Raw genomic sequence first — 19753 nt, 5'->3', positions numbered from 1 at the left:
GGACTAACTTCAGTTTGCTTGTAACTTTGTACCAGTAGTGTCCCAATTGTTTGAAGGCCAGGCCATACTAGAATTGTTTTGGCCATAGCTTGGTCCTAGAAACTTGACTTTGATTCTACGTCTTACTAAGTTATCTTCTTAGTAAGCAAATGATGAGCTTTTTTTGAGAATGTTCTTTCTAGCTTTATTCTGTATTACTCGGGAAATAAAGTCATTATGAAAAAGAAGGGCTTTCTGCATAGCTAAGTCTTACAAAAACAATCATCTTGAGACCCCTTAGCCTACTTGCACCTCTCTTGCTCCAGTGATATCCCAAAAAGAAGGAATTACCTTAGCTTCAAACAAGAAGTTAGCATTCCAGTTGGATCCCAGTGTGTCTGGACTAGCTCTTTATCTGGTGCAAGGTTTAGCTCTTTCCCAATTAGTAGTGTTATGATGATTTTACCAGTGCTTTAGAACCAATGGGACACACTGGGACATGTCCCATTGCTGGAATAACATTAATCTCAATGATCATTTCTAGAATTGTTAATCAATCACATGCCAGAAATACAAAGACCTTCAAAAAGTTGGGCATGTTTCTCAAATCACCCTTTTGCCCTCTCCCCCTCTGCTGACTCTGCAAACCCTTATGCTGTGAGCATTCTGTCTCACCATTTAAATAAATATTCCCCATCACTATTATGCTGTCACCTGTAATAGGAAAAGCCTGCAAGAAATCAAAGGAAAGCAAAATTTGTGCGGTGGCAGAAAGTGTACAGAGAATAATCAGTCTTCATTGTGATTGTTAACAAAAGTGAGGGAGCCTAATGGAGACCTTGGATTTAATACAGTCTCTAAAATACTGAGGGGAGACTTTCAAGACACAGAATCTCCTACTTTAAAGAAATATTTTCCCTGTGTTCCTCATAAGTTGAATTTATTAAAATGGAAAGAGGTCTGAAAATATCTTGAAGATTTGTTTCCTTTTTCTCATTCCTTGGCTCACTAAGGGAGCCTGATGAGTACTGCTTTGCTCTAGGAAGGCAGCTTCTTCTCTGCTTTATGTATTGATCAGGGATATCTGTGTCTTCCAACAGGTACCCCAGTACAAGATTTAGGGTAGAAGAAGCAAGTTTGATGCAATCTGGGGAAAACATAAAGCATTTAGTTTTATTCCCTTAATTGCCTTGTTAGAACTAGCACCTTGGCTATGACTGACTTGTTAGCTTTCCTTTGTGCCTATCTCAGTGAACTCTGTGATTTTCCAGGGGATGCCCAAGCATGAAGGAGCTCTGGACTGAAATTCACTTGAAAGATTTTGTAACTTCCATGTTAACTGAGCCTAGGAAAAGAAGAAATCAGAACACTTTTTTTTTTTTTTTTTTTAAATAATCTTTTCCCTATTTACCAACAGGAGTTTCTGGGAATGGTTCACTGTTATCCCTGCCTTCAAGGGACACTCTACAACGACTATATCATACAGGATTTGATTCATACCAATGGCCTTTCACATCTAACCCTGCTACCCACTGGCATGGGCTGCAATCCTGATTTTGAAGAAGTCAGTAATAAAACCCCCTTTCGATATCTACAAGACTCTTCAACCCTCAGTGCCTGGACAGAGGTGACCAGCACTGGTACACTGATAATAAATCTAATTACAATATTTCAGGGATGATGATTTCTTCAGACATAACTGGTCTATGGGGGTCTATGTGCGATGAGAAATGGGGTGCCTAGGCCTAAATTAAATGACCCTCAGAGTGGAAAACCTAGGGTCTTTGATCTTATTGAAACTAAAAATACTTTTGTTAATGAGCCTCCTCAAGTCATAGAACATCCATCCCAAAATGCTGAACACATGGTTTTAATTTACAGTTTTTAGCAACTTTCATTTATATTGTGCTAGAAGTCCTGAAATGACTTGCAGCAGAAGCTTTAAAAATTGGAAACCCAAATGGTAAGGACTGCTGTTGGAATAACTACAGATAAAAGCCACAGTCATCTGTGCTAATTCCTGCTTGAGCTTCTGACACAGGTATTAACCATGTCACCTCTAATTCTCTGTGCATTTAAATGACAACTAGATCCAGTAAACAATAGCAATAACCCAAGGCAGCTATAATGTTCTCCTGAACACCAGAAAAAGCAAATCCACTGAGATGAATGAGATACCAAAATGATTAGCTGTTGTGACAGGTACAGCCAGGCATGCACTTCAGTTGCATGTCTGTTCCCACTCTGCAGAGAGTACAGCCTTGTTCCAATTCCAGTCCAAGAAGTGAGGTATTAAGTTCAAACACTGATATCTGCAGTTTTAAGCTCTGCAGGCACCAGTTTAATTTCTGGTGTCTCATGTGAACTGGAAACTATAATGCCTTATGGGTTACAGAAGGAGTATTAGGTTGACAAATCATTACAATGTTCAGAAAAAATGTCTTAGTGACTGCACCCTATAAATAATGTGAGAGGTTCAGAAAGATACTGATGTCCATCAGCCTGCAGTGCTTTCTGCAGATTCTGAGTCCAGCAGCATCTAGGATCTGAATTGCTTGTTGTCTTGAAAGAGGAATTTTGGAAAGTGTGGACACAAGGCATGTATGTTTCCCTGCAAAACAGGGCTCTTCTAATGCTGGCTTCTGAAAGTTTAAAAAACATGAAGTTTCCCAAAACATTGGTTGGTCCTTGCTGAAAATTTCCTGTTCTGTGCTATCCAAAACACTGTGCTCTGGGGAAGTCATTTTACAGGGAACCCCTCCAACAGGACCAAAAGATGAAAGAAATCACACCGATTTCATGTGGCTTAAGCAGAAACTCTGTGATTTCTTCTGCCTTTTACCTGTCTAACCAACTCCTAATGACAGTGAAGAGATTAATAAGGGTTGCAGTGTAAAGCCCAGCACAGGGGAAACCTGTTATTTTACAGTACATCCCTGTGAAGTTCCCAAATATGCTTTGCCAGGAGTCCTGCCACCAATCTCCGTCTCCACAGGAGTGCAAGGTGAGTGAGTGCCCTTGCTTAAGATCATTTCTGGCCTTTTCAATACAGGAACCTCTGACTAGCCTGAATGATGTGGGCTGGCTTTATAACGTGGATTGCTACTCACTAGGGAGCTGAGGGGAGGCTGTTAAAGACTTTCTGAGGACTGTAGGTTGCACTATACTTGAGGTTTTTAAGGTCAATGGTTCATTCTGTTTATAAGCAAAGCACCCTGGGCCCGGGTGGGATGCTGACTGCTGTTGCAACAGCATCAGAAACTGATGGCAAACAGAGAGAAAGTCATAACAGAGAACAGCATTTACTAAAGAAGGGGGGATTTTGCACTTACTGGGTGAGCAGCTTGGAGGTGGCAAACTGCTCCAGGGGATCTGACAGCAGTGTTAGTGCCAGAGTACAGTGATGGATTTGGATCATCTGTCCCTCCTCTGACTCCCTTCCCTGAAGCAGAACTTGGGGACTGCAGGGAGCAAAGCACATGTGTGGGTGCTGCCCACACACTTCTCACTGCAGCAGTACTGGGGCTCCCTGCTGCCAGGACCAGGCATTCCTGGTGCCAAAGAGACCACGCTCTGACCTCAGCTCACCTCTCACCAAAAATGGCACAATTCTGCCGTTCGACTTCTATGCATTGGTAGGGTTCAGCTGCCTCAGGCACGGCAGGGACTCCCCTGTGTGCCAGGCTAGTTTCCCCACTGTTTCCTGGGTGTTCATTCCCTTCAAAGCTCAGCTTATAAAGACACAATTCCTTCCTAGAAACGCCCAGCACCCATAATTTTTGCAAACAAATCGACCAGCAGAATTCTCATCAGATGGGCTTCTGGGAGGCAGGTACACCTGTCCTGGGCTTGGATCTTACCAAGGGAGGTGTGAAGGATCTGAGGGAAAGGAAGGGCTCATATCTAACCTGTTCTACAAACACTGCTCACAGTTACATACACAATAAATACAATAGATGAATTGCCAGCTGCCCCTCCAGCCATCATTAACAGCCTGGATTTTTTCTTAACAGGCATCAAATGCCAGGGTGGGCCGTTCGAGGGGGCTGTGGTGAAGAAGCACACAGTAACTGCCTGTAAAGAGCAGCACGCACAGTTAGTTACAGCTATAAAACGTCAGCTGCTGATCCTTTCAGGTGTTACTGTGACTACTGGAGTTTTAATACCTGCATAGTTTCACCCTCAGCAGTTCCCCCGGTAAAGACAGAAAGCAGCTCCACTGGTATTCCAAATGAGCTAATGGAAGGATTTCTATTTCTGCTGTATGAATTTCTACCCCAAGGTTAATTTCACTGGGGGAGTTTTTGTACCCTGGACACACACACAGACACACACACACAAGGGAAATGGGGTGATAGTTTAATTAGAGCCAGCAAGCTGAAAACTCTGTGCACTATATATAACTACATATAATCGAACCTTTTAGCAACACTTTTTTTCAACAAGATTCAGCAACCAAAACAGGTGATACTGAGCTACTTTTGATGACTCTTGCCCTTTTCATGAAGCCTGAGATTTTTTGAAAGTAAAAAGGCACAATTTCTATTAGGCAACAAACACTTTTCCCATAAAAAAATAAAATAAAATTTTTAAAAATCGGTACTCCCTCAAATAAACTACACACACTGTCAAACTAAGTCAACTAGCTCTGAAACTGAGCCTTTAATCCAGTTTGGAAAACTCTGAGCCTGGATCTTTCATTCATATAAACAGGCCAATTTCCCTTGAAGTCAGCAATGAGAGTCCCAGCTTTGTGATCACAGAAATGTTTAATTTTTCAAGGGGACAGGGGAGATGAAATAGCAAGTCCAGGCCGTGGCCCTGTCTGTGTGTTACCGTGTCGTGCTGTTTTGCCACTGAAGGTCCAGCTCCAAGACTGCAGATCTGTCAGTGACCAAACGTGATGGACCACCCATCGGCCTTTTATTAACCAGCACTTGTTCCCCCTCTAATCCTATCGCCAGAGTAATCAAAGCTGCCATGTCCCAGGGTTTGATGGAACAGCAGGACCTGGGAAATGAAGACTGATTTTGTTAACAAAGTCATTTCTGCCCCTTGAATGCTGTCTCATTGGTAGAAAGCAGGGAGACGAGGTTTATTTGTGCAGAGAATGAGGCGGCAGAGAAATGAAAGGGGAAGAATGGTAAAGTGTGAAGTTTAATCTGGCACGGTCTGAGGTTTCTTTCTTTGAGGCCGTCTCTGATCCAATCAACACTGGTTTGATATTTAACATCTCCCCCTGCAGTTGGAAATGATAGAGGCTGGAGAAGACCCGAGTCAGGGCTCTGCAAGCCCTGACCAGTGGGGAGGAGAGAAAAGGGGGTGCTGGCAGCTCCCCTCTGGCCTGATGGCTTCCCCCACAGACAGGTCAGGATGGAGTTCAGCCTGACACGAAATTCTCCTCACGAACCTTGGTATTCAGGGCATCTGGGATGAGCTGAATGCAGATTCTACTGGAAGAGAGCAAGCTTGGGATGAGATGGGAGAGGGATTTTATTTCTAAATTGCAGGAAGGGATATCAACACTGTCCTAGTCTGGGTATCCTGCTAAGAAACAGTATCAAACACACACCAGAGCTACCATCCATCTCCCCAGGGCAGAGAGGTTTGGGCAGCAGAGTAAGACCTTGCTACTCATACAGGCTTTTAGTGGGGTCGTGATGCTGCCTGAGGGTGCTCACCCTGTGAATGAGAGGGGGTCCCAACACAGCCATGGGCGATCAGGGTGGCTGTGGGCAGACCTGAGCAGCTGTAGGAGTTACCATCACCATCTTCCTTGCTCCAGTGACAGTGTATGTCAGCCTGGGGAGAGCTTTCCACCACAGACCCACATGAGGGTCCCAAAGAGGAGGGAAAGCTTAAGCTTTTCCCAAGCCAGCCCTCAGAGGATCGTGGACAAGTCCTCACAGCTGTCATGGCACCAGCTGTGTCACCTCTGCCAGGATCCCAACAAGAGAAGGCCCTGAGTGCCATCCGCTCCTCACCAGCTCTTCTCGGTCCTGGTCCCCTTCATTTTCCACTTCTCTGGACACTGTAAATAAACATCTACACTGTCAGACAGAAAAGTCGCCTCCTTCCTCTCCTTTCCATACCTCTCGTCTCCTTCTGTCCCAACTTCAGTGAAAACCCTGAAACTTCATCTACCAAGGAGCGGTGAAATTTCAACCTGACCCAAACCTGACCTGAATTCCCCTGTTGCCAGGCTCCCAACCCAGCCTTTTGCTGCGATTCAGACACCTTGCCATCAGCTATGCAATACCCCGGGATGGATTCTGTGTAACCAGCTGCTGCCAGAGCCCCTGGGGGTAAGGAGGATGCACCTCCGCCAGCCCTGCGGAGTAGCAGCCAGTGGGAAAGGAGGGCGATGGGAGCCGTGCCGCTTTGGGACAGCGGCATGAAACAGGGAGCAGAGATTTCAGCGGGGGAGCAGAGCATCAAACTACAAAGTTTCTGCGTTTACAATAGGAAACAATGTGCCGTACTCTACCTGCAAGAGCTGGCTCTCCAGGAAGCAGCTAATTATATGAGCCACCTTAATCTTTTCATCCGGCTAAGACAATCAACATTTCAAAGCGACGCACAGAATGATTCAAAGATCGTTCCTGGTCAAAAATGCAAGTGTATCCGCTTTCTTTCAGAGCAGATCAAAACCAAGTACCACACCAGGACCACTCCTAGGTTTCCTCCTCCTCATGGTATCAGATTAACAGATTTGGTGCATGTAGTCAGATTAAATATTTGCAGTAGCACAAAGCTGCCTTTGAGGGGAAGAAGTGGGGGGAAAAAAAGCTTTTTTTTTTTTTTTTTCCCCTCTCTTAATTTGCTTAAGGCAAAAATACTGGACTTGGGGGATAGGAGAAACAAAAGCATTGACATGATTCACCAAGGCAGAGCTAAAACTTGAATTCTGAATGCAGAAATTACGTGCGGTATTCCCGTAATGCTGAAAACAGGTAAAAACTGCTGATGCCCTTAGCAGATTTGGGAGCGTAATTTATCACAGATGTTCTCATCAAACTGTGCAAACACCCTACCAGACAAAAGCTGCTCGATTTCTGATTTCCATTTTAGTGTATTTTAATTATGTGTTGCCTAAGGAAGGCTCCAAGACCTGAAATTGGGAGGTGAAGCCCAGCAACAGTAATCCACTCCACTAAATTAGCACAGTAATACACCGAGCAGTAGGACTGCCAGACGGTGTGATAACATTACAAATTACTATTGTTAAACAACTAGCCAGGTGTCAGGATGCATGAAATCTAGAGGAAGCAAGAAAATAAATATATGGTTTGTTTTGTTTAATTTTGTCTCATGTTGTTCTGGTGGCCTTGTTCCCAGAAAAAGCTTCAACCTAGGAAAAATCCCCCTGATCACGGTTCTATTTCAGCAGCCAGGTCAATTCTCTGTAATAAATGGGGTTTTTTAATCAACACAAACTTTTTTTGCATAAATGATTGCTCTTTACTTGCCAATACCAGTAATACCTTTGCTGTTCTTTTTATAAAGTTGTAGCCAAAAGAAGGGGAAATTTTCGATTCTGTTTAAAATTTAGAGACAAGAGAAAAACAGCATTATGATAAGAGCAGCAGTGAGTTTTGTACACTGTCCCTTTTCTCTGTCACACTCTCCCCCTCTAAAAACAAAAAAAAGTATAATATGATTCATGTTTAAAAGGCTTCCAAATGGTAGGGTACATTTTTAAGCAAGTGCTTTCATGGACTTCATTCTAGCTGCCTTTTCCGACCCAATGCAACCAACTGCTATTAGATGTCTGGAATGGTTAATTATTTTTACCTCACCTTGAAGAAGGGGCTCAACGGAGAGGACAGGCACTTAAACCTTTCAAACAGAACAGGGTAAAACGAATTCCTGTTTTTGCGTGTGTGTTAATTAATGCAAAGGTCCTGAGGGGTTTTCTTTTAATTATTTTTGCTGATAAACAAGAAAATCCCTCCAAAAGCATATGCAGCTAATCTTCTCGTATGAAGGCTGTATGCAGAGTTAGACTTCTGGCTGAAATATCGGATGAACCAAATGTTAGTGAAAGCCAGGCTTTTTCCCCTTAAAACAGTTCCCAGAAGACTTCAGGGGAGAAGGGGGTGAAGGCACTCTAAGGACATTTTAATCACACCAAAGATCAGTCTTTTAATCCTTATTCCCACATCACTGAGAACTTTTTTTTTGCTCAAACTGGGACAGTAGAGGCTGGAAATAGGCTGATCCAAAATTAACGATGAAAAGCAGGTTAAAAACGAAATGTCACAGCAGTAATTGACACCATCGTAAATTTCCCCTGGATTATTTGTTTTCTTCCACACACATTCATTTCCTGAATTTCTAGTAAATCTGATTTCGTATAAACAGTTTCACAAAGCAAAGTCAATAGCTGTGACTGTGTTCCTGATTAATCCACTGAAATGAAATAGATCGCAGGGCTTAGTATTTGGTTGTTTAAAGCTAAATCCACTGAAAGAATTCTGGAGTCCAGTTACACCAATAACTTTTGTTTCTTAATCTACATCCTTTTCTTTTGCTGAACTTTACCTGGTCTAAAATGAAAAAATCCACGAGCTTGAACACTTAATTTCCCCCCCAGTACATGCGGGCAAAGTGAGCCAGTTTCTTTTGACCTGGAGTGACTACTAAAAAGACCACTGACAGTTTGCACATACTTAAATCTATTTGAACAATGTCGAAGTTTCTTTTTGCATTGTTCAGGCTTCATCCATTTCCTGACAAGTACCACAGAGCCACTTTGTTTAAAAACAAACAAACAAACAAAAAAGCACTTTTTGCCCAGCTCTGGCACAGGACGGGAGGCATCTAAGTTTCCCTCACAAGTGGCAAGCCAGCGGACGTACACATTGACACCAGGACATTTGCCTCTCAAGTGAATAATACACACGATAACCTCGCCACCCAGACCGCAGGATTTCTGCGGGCGGCACGGATCGGCGCAATGGAGAATCAGCAGCCAGACGCAAAGGCCTCTGGAGCCCATGAGCCTGACCTGCCCCACTGTGACAGGCTTGGGGTTTGCTCCGTGAAACCGACCAAAACACGAGGAGGGATAAGGCACAAGGCCCACGAATCTCCTTACCTGGGAGAAGTTGAGCCCGTTCAGCGGGTGACACTGCTCCTCCACTCTCTCCACCGCACCCGTCTTTTTCTTCATCCTCTCGGCCTCCTGGGCGAGGTAGAGATCGAGCACCGGCACCCCTCTGGAGCGGATGTCCGTCTCCGTCAAGGAGTTCACCATGAGCATCACCCAGACGGGCCTCTTGCGCTCCCAGTTGCCGGCGATGGCGTTGAAGAGGTAGTCAGCGTAGAGCCCTTTGCCTCGCTGGTCCGGGGTCATCCAGTGGGGCAGCATCAGCTTGATGTAGTCCAGGTGGCGTTTGAGGCGGCGGTAGAGCTCCCGGGGCAGCACGTCCTGCAGGTTCTCCCCGTGGGGCAGCATCTGGCAGCTGGCCAGCCCCGAGATGGTGTAGGGGTCGGTGAGGTCCAGCTCAAAGTAGACGCTGGAACTGGCGTGGAAGGCAGCCTTGGAGTTGTCAGGGATGAAGTCCCACACCCGCGTGTAGGGCACGTGGATGGTGCCGAAGAGATAGGCGGGGGGATCGCGGCGGATGGTCCAGAGGAAGGAGTTGAGCTCTCCTTGCTGGGGGGACGACAGCGGGGGACCCATCAGTGGCGGCAGGCCAGAGGGGCGAGAGTCAGCCCGCGGGCGCCCCATCTCCCCCACCTCCCCACAGAAGCCCTACCCGGGCTTGGGGCGAGCAAAGCCCAGGGGGGCAAAGGGGCCCACGCAGGGCAGGGGCCCGCCGTGACCCCCGCTGTCTCCCACCGGAGCCCACCGGCCCCCCGCATCCCCCCGGCCCCGCGCCCGGCTGAGGACCCCCCCCGCCCCGCGCGGGGCGTGCGCGCACGCGGGTCCGGCACGCCGCACCGCTCGCGGGGGGCACGCGGGGCAGCGCCACACCTGCGGGGCCACGCGCGCCCGCGTGGGCCGCGCGCACACACGCACGGAAGGGGGGGTCCCATCCTCCCCGCGCCCCCCCCCCCCCCCCGCCGCCCCCCCCATCCCGCTTCCCTTCCCTCCCCTCCACCTCCGCGCCCCGGCGGCTCCCGCGGAGCGCCGCGACCAGCCGCGCATCCCCGAGCAGCCGCGCCCCCCGGCCCGGCCCGGCCCGGCCCGGCTCACCGAGCGGGGCAGGTCGCACTGCCCCGTGTCCATCTGCTCCCGCCGGGCCGCGGCGTCGGGCAGGAACCCCCCGAAGACGAAGCAGATCAGCGTCAGGTTGAGTTGCATCCCGCTTCCTCTCGCTCTCCTCTCTCTCCTTCCCAGATGAGCCTTTTTGGATTTCTAGGATCTTTTTTTTTTTTCCCTTTCCCTCCCCCTCCTCCTGCTCTTCCCCCTTTTTTTTTTTTTTGGCTTTTTTTTTTTTTATTCAAACAAACTTTGCCAGTCCCATCTGCATCTGACAAGTGCAGGGGGAAGGACTGGCCGCCCCCTCCCTCCCATGCTCTCCCCCCCCCCCCCCCCCCCACTCCCGCCCTTTCCACCCCCACCCCCTCTGGCTCCGGGCTTGTCAGAGGCGCTGGATGCTTTGGGGAGGACGGTTCTCATCGCCAGCCTCCGCCATGCTTTGATTTTGCAGACCGGAGAAGCTCCTTTCCCGCCCCGCCGGTTCGGAGGAGGTTGGGGAAGGCGCTTGGGGAGGGAGGGTGGGGAGGGAGGGGAGAGCCAGAAAATAAAAAAGTAAAGAAATAAGTTAATTTTTTGGGTTGTTTTGTTGGTTTTTTTTAAATAAAAGGGAAAAAAAACTTCAGCGGCGAAGAGGAGCCTCCGCGGCGCCCCGGGAAGGGCGGGCGCTGCTCCGCGGGGCGGCACCGCGCTCCGCGCCGGGGAGGCCGAACTCGGGCTCCGGCGGAAAGTTTCGCGCAGCCGCTCCGGCCCGCCCGCGCCTCCCGCTCGCGCCTCCCGCTCGCGCCCGCCGCCAGGGGGGGATCGCGGCTCGGCGCTGCCGCGCGGCGGCCGCAGCTGAGGGGCGGCGGCGTTCCCGCCGAGCCCGCCTCGCCCGCCGCCGCCGCTGCCGCCGCCGCCTCGCCCCGCAGCCGCGGCGGCACCTGCGTGGTCCTCCCCTCAGTTGGAACATTGAAAGCGGAAAGTGGGAAAGTTTCGACGGTCCCCGCACGCTACAAGTGTAACAAATTCACTCGGGCAGGGCTTGTCCCGGGAAGGGTCTGAGGGCAGCCGGCTCCTGAGGGGGTGCCCCGAGGCACCCCCCTGCCTCAGCCCTCCACCGGCCGCTCCGACCCGGCTCGGCTCCCAGGCGTGAGGCAACATGTCCTCGCAGGCGCCGCCTTCCCCTGGCCCCTCTGAAACCAGAGGCAGCGATGCCTCGCTGTGCGCAGGGGTGGAGGGCAGGTCAAGGACATGGACCCTGCCTGGTGCTGCTAGCACCATGGCCCTGCCTCAAGCTCTCATCGCCAGTATGGGCGCATCAGGGGCATCCCCTGCCTCAGCCTCACAGGAGGAGGGAAGGAATCATCTCGGCTTTCAAAACCTGCATCTGTCCTGCTCGTGCTATCCAACTTCACTCGGACTGAAAAGCCTTAGGAGCAAGCACCTTCCTCCAAGACCTGAGTTGGTTCTTGCTGACAGTAAGACATAAAGAACCCCTGAAGGTCTGGAGGTTTCTTTGGAGGTTTTCACAGTATTCGCCTGACTGCAGCAGCTGCCGTTCAAACCTCCTCCCAGGTGTCCATCTCTGTTAAAGCTCTGGGGTTTTGGAGCAGAGGACAGGCTGACAATGCCTGTTGCTACCTGCAGGAACTCCTGCCTCTGGATGTGTTTAGGGCAGGGATGGGGGTCAGTGTTCTGGCCACGGCCCCTTCTCCCTGCAGGACACCACCACACCTGCCGTGTTGGTGGCCCTGCATGAATCTGCCGCCCAGCTTGCTGTGTATAGTACACGCCAAAAAGTGGATCCCAGCCTTCCCACCACCTCCACGACTCTGAACCCTTTCCAAAATTGGGAAGTCCCTCACTGTATTAAGAGAAATTATAGCTACCAAAGTTTTTTGTTATGTAATATAGTAATTACCAGTATAAGGTGGAGCCCTTGCTCTGGCAAAACTCAGAGTAGAGTCAGCAAGAGTTTGGCCAAAGATGGTGGCAGACTCAGGCTCAGGTGTCTGTAAACGTGGCTTCCTGACAGTCCTGTGAAGACAGAGAGGAACACCATCTACTGTGGTTACTGAGGGGCAAATGCAGCTGCACGGGCTGCTGAAGGGACTTTCAAACCACTGTGTGCATGTCTGGTGGACTTTGCACCTGGTTTCCAGAGACCCAAGAGCATTCCAACCATGCCGACAGGACCAGCAGCCACTTTCTAAGTGGAGATTCTCATCTTCTGCTCTCTCGTCTCTGCCAAGATCTCCCAGCCAGGTAAAAATCATGCAAAGGAGCAGGGGATTGTTTCTTTTCATGGTGTTTCTACTTCCTGCCAAGAAATACTTAGTTTTCTGGGTCTACCCTGAGTGGTAAGAAAGAGATGGGGACAGAAAGAGGCACAAGGTTATTTTAGACCACAGGGTATCCCATCGCTGTGGCACAGGATGGCCCAGGGAGACAACTGAGTCATGGTCTCACTAGGTGTCAGTGACCTGGAGTCACCCATGGCCCCACGCTGTTGGGACACGGAGCAGCAGCAGGCAGGTGTGTGCTGCTTTGTAGGCAGCGAGCTGTCATGTGCCCTCCCCGCCTCATCTACCCTTGGGGGATGTGACACCCAGGCCTCCCAACTCGTCCTCCCAGCACTGCTGGTGTGACAACACAACCGCTTGAGGAGAGGGAGGGGAGAGCCAGGCTGCACGTGCCCACACCACCTCTCTCCAGCAGCTCCTCCTTTCTCCCAGATGTGCTTCAGTATTCACTCCCAGCCCACCTACAAGAGCACAGGGTGCTGGACAGTCACTGTAGGTGGCTGAGCACCCACCTGAAATGAAGTCTGGAGCAGGAGGGGTTGTACAACAAGTATCCCAACAGATACAGTATCACAAGGGCTAGTTCCAATCAGAACACAATCACACACAATCCTGGTTTTTTTCTTCCCAAAGCTGCCACAAATCAGGTAAACACCACAAGCTTGATGCTGCAGTGACACTGTAGCACAGGGGACTATTGCTTTTAGTCACAACTGGACCAAACCCCACCCTTGTGTTCAGTAAGTGCCGCTTCCAAAGTGACATGGCTGGGCTTGCTTGACTAGGTGACTTTGACTTGGTCCACCCTTTTTCCACATCATCCCCAAATCTCTTCCAAAATAGTGAAAGAACAGAGGGCCCTTGTCAGGTTGGTAGGGACATTTCCAGTGGCATGGAAAAGTCCCTACATGTGACATGACCCAACATCTCACATGTTGGAGAAGATGCCTGGGAGGTCTCTAAGGTGATGTGAGTCCTTATTTAGTCATGGGTGCCGTGTTGTGAGGTAGGGTGATTACCCTCATTGATGACATACATATCAAAGCACCCAGGGCAAGAATAAACAAACATCTTTGGCACTGTGCTCATCTCAGCCAAAAAGCAGGTGTGTGTGTTTGGTGGGGGGGAGCATTTCCCTGTACTCATCCCTGATGTTGCAAGAACTGCCTAGCTGTGAAAACACAGCCTCGCCTTGATTTATGCCGCTTGTGGGTAAGATGACTAAGAAGAAGGAAGGAGGGGGGGGAAAGGAAGAGAGCAGAACAGGAACAGAATTCCCAGTGGGAGAGCAATGTGGGTGTGTGCTGATTTGGTGGGACAGTCAGGTTGGAGAAACTACAGCCAGAGCTTCAGGCAGTAGCAAGAGGAGACCACAAACCACATGATATGTATCACGATGTTCCACCTAAGATACAAAAGCATGCCACAGGCTTTTATGAAGACAACTCTTTGGTAACAGCAAGGGAAATTAATTCTTTTGTGTAGCTGTAACATTTTTTTTTCTTCTTCAGATGAGTTCCATATGTCCTTGTGATTTTTTTTTCCTTTAAACACAGCAGTTTAGAACGAATCTTAAGTAACGTTTAGCCTGCTTCTAAAGTAAATATTTACAAAAACATTAAATAATGGTTCTGATCTTTGGAAAATGTATATTGCTCCCTACCTGCTACTGTTTTGTGCCTATCTGGAGTAATAGAGAAGCTTTGTAATAAACCCCAAGGCTGTAAAAGCAGTATGACAATGTGATTAGCAGCAATCAGATGGGAAATACTATTAAAAACTGTGAAGAGATAAGAAGGATAAACTGCAAAGGGAAGGTTACGTGATTTTAACAAATTCCAAGAAACTTAATGGGGGTACAGGCTTTTAATAGAAAAACTCTATTGGTTTTTGGAAGCGTAGTACTGTTAGCTGGTATTTATGTCATGTATCCTCTTCAAAGAGCTCTACTAAATAAATATTAATCATTTCACCAACCACTTAAAGGCAACCACTTCAGGGGTGCAGTGAGGCAACAACTTAACAAGTAAGTTGTACTGAGATAGGAAGTGAAGACAGCCAGATTCAATAAGGAGTCTGTGTGGGTACAAAAAATATTTGTGGAGGCTTTAACAATATCTTTAATCAGACAAAACAAAATCCCATGGAATAGAGGGCAGATTTCTTTGTTAATGAGAAGCTGGCATTGGAACTTGTAATTACAGTGTGTTTTCAATGGGTAAAGAAGATTATTAGATCTGAGAGGAAACAACTTGTGAGGGATCAGTATTTGCATGCAGGGAAGCGTAATGCTTTTTATCAGAGTCTGTTGCATACAGGCTCACTACAATTCCTCTCCTCTCACCCTCCTCCCAGGAAAAATACCATATTGTTGCCCTGTGCCATATCAGTCTTTCCCTGTCTCTGCCATGATGAACTTTGTTGTGGAGAATTTCACAGCAGCCAGTGGATTTCAGTCTCCGCATTTCTTAGACCTTTCCTGTAATAAGGAGCTCTGTCAGACCCACTGACTCTCCCAAAAGCTGTCCTGTGTCAAAACTGGAAGAGTCAGAACCTGGCTTTTCCTTTTTCCAGGAATGAAGCTGAAGGTGTATTCTGCTCCTCCCAGAGATGGCAGATGAAAGCCAATCTTTTTGTGCACTACAAATCGTAGAACAATTTAGGTTGGTTGGAAGGGACTTTGTGAGGTCCAATCACCCTCAATGGGAGCAGGGTTAACTTCAGTGTTAGATCCAGTTGCTCAGGTCCAATTAAGGATCCTCATTATATTTCTCTGCTCTGCTGTTCTGGACTCAAAAAGTAGTAAGCCTAAAGCAGTTGCACTGCTAGCTGTCATGCCACGACTTGTTATTTGCCATGACACCTGTGCTGTGATGTGTCTAGCAAACAGGGATTTTCCTGCAGAAGATTGATTTTTGTGTTAGCAGTTGTACTCACATATAATATCATTGTTGGGTCGTGCAATTCATGATTTGAAACATGCAGTTGTCAGAGGAACAAGCCCCTACTACTTAAGGCTGTCACACTGAAACTGCTGAATTATCACAACTGTTTTAACATTTCACATCCTTTTTTTCCTGTGTGTTGTAACCAATACAATGTAGTCACTGTAGTCAGTTTTATATTTCCTTGCCTGTTTGTCCTCCTGTGTCCAATTCAGCGTCTTTTGTCTCAGCGTTCCAGAAACAACCAATCTACTTCTTGAAGAAAATCCCCTCTCAATACTAACATCCTCCCTTCTAAGGGCTAGGTATGAATTTTGCAGACCAACCAGCATTAATAGCTTGTATTACATTTTGCAAAGTCTCACCTTGTGCTGTGGCCTCTGCAATGACAGACCACATCCTGCCTGAGACCAGGCGTGTAAATATGCTGAAGAAAACCTTTCCCAGTGTCAGACTCTGGTATGCATTCTCCCTCTGTACAAAGTTTAGTCTGCGTTTGTGTATGTATATAATATTACACATGCACACACCTAGGAAGGTGTATGTATCTGTGTCTGTGTGTTTATATATATTAGTGTGCTTATATATACATATACATGTATAGATGTACACATGCATATACATAGAAAAAATAATAGGATAGGTGAATGCTATTAGTGCTCAGTTATATGCTTTTTAGCTCTTTTTGCCATCCTTTCAAAGATATTTTGGATTTGAGCCCACAGAGGCAGAAGCCCGTCTTTCTCTGTTGTCCTTCTACTAGTACAAGTATGGTGGATTGCAGCTTAAGCAGAACATGTTGTTCCATTCCTAAATCAGAGAGATGGGGGAAAACCAGGTCTGAAAGGAACTCACCCATCTGAATATGAGTAATCCCTCTGCTGCATGGGAAAGGCTGTACCTGGGGGTTTTTAGCACAACAGATGATCTCCTTGAGGCCTAATAAGCAAAGAGATTTCTTCCAGTTCAGTATAGGTCAGTTCAAGAAGTTCCACTTTATTTCACAAACAGTTCCAACCTCTTTCATGTTTGGAGAATGATTGGGAGTTCAGTGTTCCACTCTTTATTGTCCTTCACTATGTTGTCTTCTCCTGTTTTCTAGATTGCCATTGGTTCCTACAACCTTGGTATGCTATTACATCGATTGGCATTTATTAATGAGAAGCCTGAGAGGGGTTCTGTAAGTGGGATGAGCCTTTATTATAAAACAGCCAAACCAGCTCTCCACAACAGCACTTCTGAAGGAGGAGTCTGTGCGTGACTGTCTTTCTCCTAACCTGGAACAGAATATTCCAAGTGAGCGCAGTAACTTGGTGCATATGTCTGAAGTAGCTGATTTACCAACAGCGTTCCTGTTCCAGGAGCTTTGAACACACATAATAGACATGCAAAATGTGCCAATATTTTGGTAATTTGGTTTAAAAAACTGTTGCTTTTTTTCTTTTGGAGCTGATGGAATATGGCTTACATTTGTTGCATGTGTATGGGCCTGCTCCTTATTAAACTCATGGTCCTTTTTTTCCAGTAACCACTTCAGTGCTGTGAATCAACATAACCCTTTCAGAAAAACACCATCTGTCGATTGGATAAACAAAAGTCTAGTTAGCTGGAAGTTTAATAGATCACAAAGTCTCACCAAGTCCACTTTTATGTTAATAAATTCCACCATGGAATATTTTCTGATGTCACATGGCAAAACTGCCCTAAATAAATAGCAGCTGAAGCATTTTCCAGTATTTATCTTAGTGTTTTGTGAGCTTAACAATAGAAATTGGCCAGGATCTGAACTTCCCTAATCTCAAAGTGCCATATGGGTCTGTATGTTTGGTTTCTTGAATTTGAAGCAAGAAGATTTAGACGGCATCTCCTCTAGCTTGGCCAGTGTTGGGTCAGATGGACCTTCACTATCCCAACCAGATGTCCATGTCATTTAGGAGTGAGTGCTGGAGGTAGTGCTCAGTAATAGCCACTGACCTCATTTCATCCACCCTGTGCCCTAATAGTTCTTTCCCATTTTGTGGAACAGGCTGCCCAGGGTAGTGGTTGAGTCACCATCCCTGGAGGTATTTAAACCATGTGTAGATGTGGTGCTTAGGGACATGGTTTAGTGGTGGACTTGGCAGTCTTAGATTAACAGTTGTACTTGGTGATCTTAAAGGTCCTTTCCAACAAAATTTTTCTATGATTCTGTGATTCCTGAGTAATGCTGTGGTGTGAGATGCCTCAACTGCCACCTGTGCTTGGAAAGAGACCTCCTCTGAAAGTCAGCTGTTTCTTTCCCTGACAATCTAGTCTACTTTTAAAAATTTTCTGTAGTGCAAATCTAATGTATCAGCAAGTGCAGCTCAGGTGGTTCCTTCGTGTCCCGTCCCCATTTTCCCGAGTGAAAGATTGGGCCTACAGATGGATTCAAGAAAAGTTCTTCCAACAGTATCTCTTTTACATTTTTCAGCTGTGGGGTTCATCAGAAATGGTCTAGGTGATCTCCCCACACAGTGTAATCAGACCGTTCAGCTGCCAGATTTCACTAGGAAGCTTTCTTGTCTTCAGAGAAGTGCTGTTCACATTCCCTGCTGTTTCAAATCTAACACAGGTAACACTTCCAAGAGTATATTCAAGTCCAAGGTCCTTCCTGAGTGAGACTATTTTTAAGGCTGTACCAGTTCACCAGTTTGAAAAGTATTGAAAAGAGTGATACTCCCTGCTGCCTTCTGCATAGCAACAGGATACCTTTTTTGGTTCTGGCCATCTCCATACTGCCTTGTAAGAGTAATCCAGAACAAAACATACTCTTGCACCTCTGCACATGTATGCAAATACTTGATGAAACCTTCCAAGTCATCCTAAGCCCATTAAAAAGGGTGAATACCAGATTTGCCTAAAATGTTGTAAAATAAGAGAGGAGATGACTAGACTAAGGAGGAGGACACTGCTTTAGGCAGGACTGCTAGTGGTGCTGAGATACCCTGAGGCTGGATGTTTATGCCAGCGCGGCAATGCTTTTGCAGGGTCATCACAGGACTGGGATTCTCTCTCGATGTCAGCACAGCCTGTGGCAGTGTTTCCTGACAAATAGGTTACTGGGACTGCTGCAGGCAGTGTGCACTGCCCTCCCTATGCATAGTCTGCTAGGGCACCTGCTGCTGGAGAAATTTGGCTGCCTCCCTTTATGAGGAAACTTGGTATCCCTCCTCCTCTCTCACCGGAGGAAAATTACTGGTTTTTCAATACCTGCAATTTTCTTGTAACACAGTCAGTTCTCTGTCCAAATCACCAAACGTGATTTTGCCCTGTTTCTAGGAAACCTCAGATGAGGAGCACGACATATGTATGTTGTACACCCACACACATAGTGTGGACACTTACCTGTTTCTTTCTGTTTCTGGGAAACAACTTCTGCTGGTTTGAGTAAAATGTATAAATGTACTTAATCATGAGAAAGAAGCTGTAACATTTCAGATCATAGTAATCTCCCCCTTTCCTTCCTCCTGTGTAACTCCAAGTGGATTATATATTTGAGATCCAGCTGTGCGTGCTTGGATCTGTGATACTCAGATTGTACTTTGAAGCTACTCCTGCCCTGAAATCACACTGTGTATATCCATTACAAGCTGTAGGGAAGAATTAATCAAATAAACCCCGATGCTATGCTATGCTAAAGCACATCACAACTTACCTATGTCCTCTTAGATTTCTTCTGATTATTGCAGAACTGTAAAGCTCTTCTTTTGTTTCTTTGAGGCAAATTTACAATAGCCCCAGTAATCCTTTTCCACTTGAGAAAATGTAAACCTTTCACACTATTACAAGTCCCTAAAACGCCTACAAGGGCTCCTCCACTGAGCTCTGTCCATATGGGTATCAAATGTTAGCTGTGAACTCAAACACTGTGGCCAGGTCATCTTTTCTCTATGTGGTAGGATCCCAGTATCAGTTTATCACAGAAGTCACTATTTTAATTGCACTCTTTTTTCAAATCATTTTCAGCAGGTGAAGAGAAAATACTGTCTGTTTTGAAAATGTGTTTATAGTGTAGTGTTGATCCCAGTTTGTGTTTAATCACTTGTAGTCTGTCTGCACGAGGAAGTAGGCTCGCTCTCTCCGGTGTTAGCACTGGTCATGTGGAGAGCACCAGGAAAGCAGGGAAGAAACAGCAGAATAAGAAACATGTTATAGTCTGGCAAGAAGAAGGAGCTCTTCCCACTTTCTCAGAAACTAGCTTTGCTTTCATGTGGAAGTAGATGTTGCAGGCAAGGTAAAACCTGAGCTGTGCTTTCTGAGCGCATCCTTTTGTTGAATCTCCTTCTATGAATGTCTAGCCCTATGATGATAACTAT

General features: G+C 46.8%; 1 protein-coding gene across 1 annotated transcript in view; it reads right to left on the bottom strand.

The window, feature by feature from the left end:
- TRABD2B (TraB domain containing 2B) overlaps positions 1-10355 on the bottom strand; it is a gene marked incomplete at its 3' end in the record, with an annotated part of 283411 nt that extends 273056 nt beyond the window's left edge. Inside the window, exons 1-2 of the mRNA XM_084266502.1 lie at positions 10184-10355; positions 9080-9640 (exon numbers count right to left, since the gene is read on the bottom strand). Coding sequence (XP_084122628.1) covers positions 9080-9640; positions 10184-10291 — 669 coding nt within the window. The 5' untranslated portion in view covers positions 10292-10355. The remainder of the gene's footprint in view (positions 1-9079; positions 9641-10183) is intronic.
- Positions 10356-19753: the final 9398 nt, after the last annotated feature.

Source organism: Gallinula chloropus, assembly GCF_964237585.1.
Source record: "Gallinula chloropus genome assembly, chromosome: 6".
In the NCBI taxonomy this organism is placed as follows: domain Eukaryota; kingdom Metazoa; phylum Chordata; class Aves; order Gruiformes; family Rallidae; genus Gallinula; species Gallinula chloropus.
This window is presented reverse-complemented; position numbering and strand designations above follow the sequence as displayed.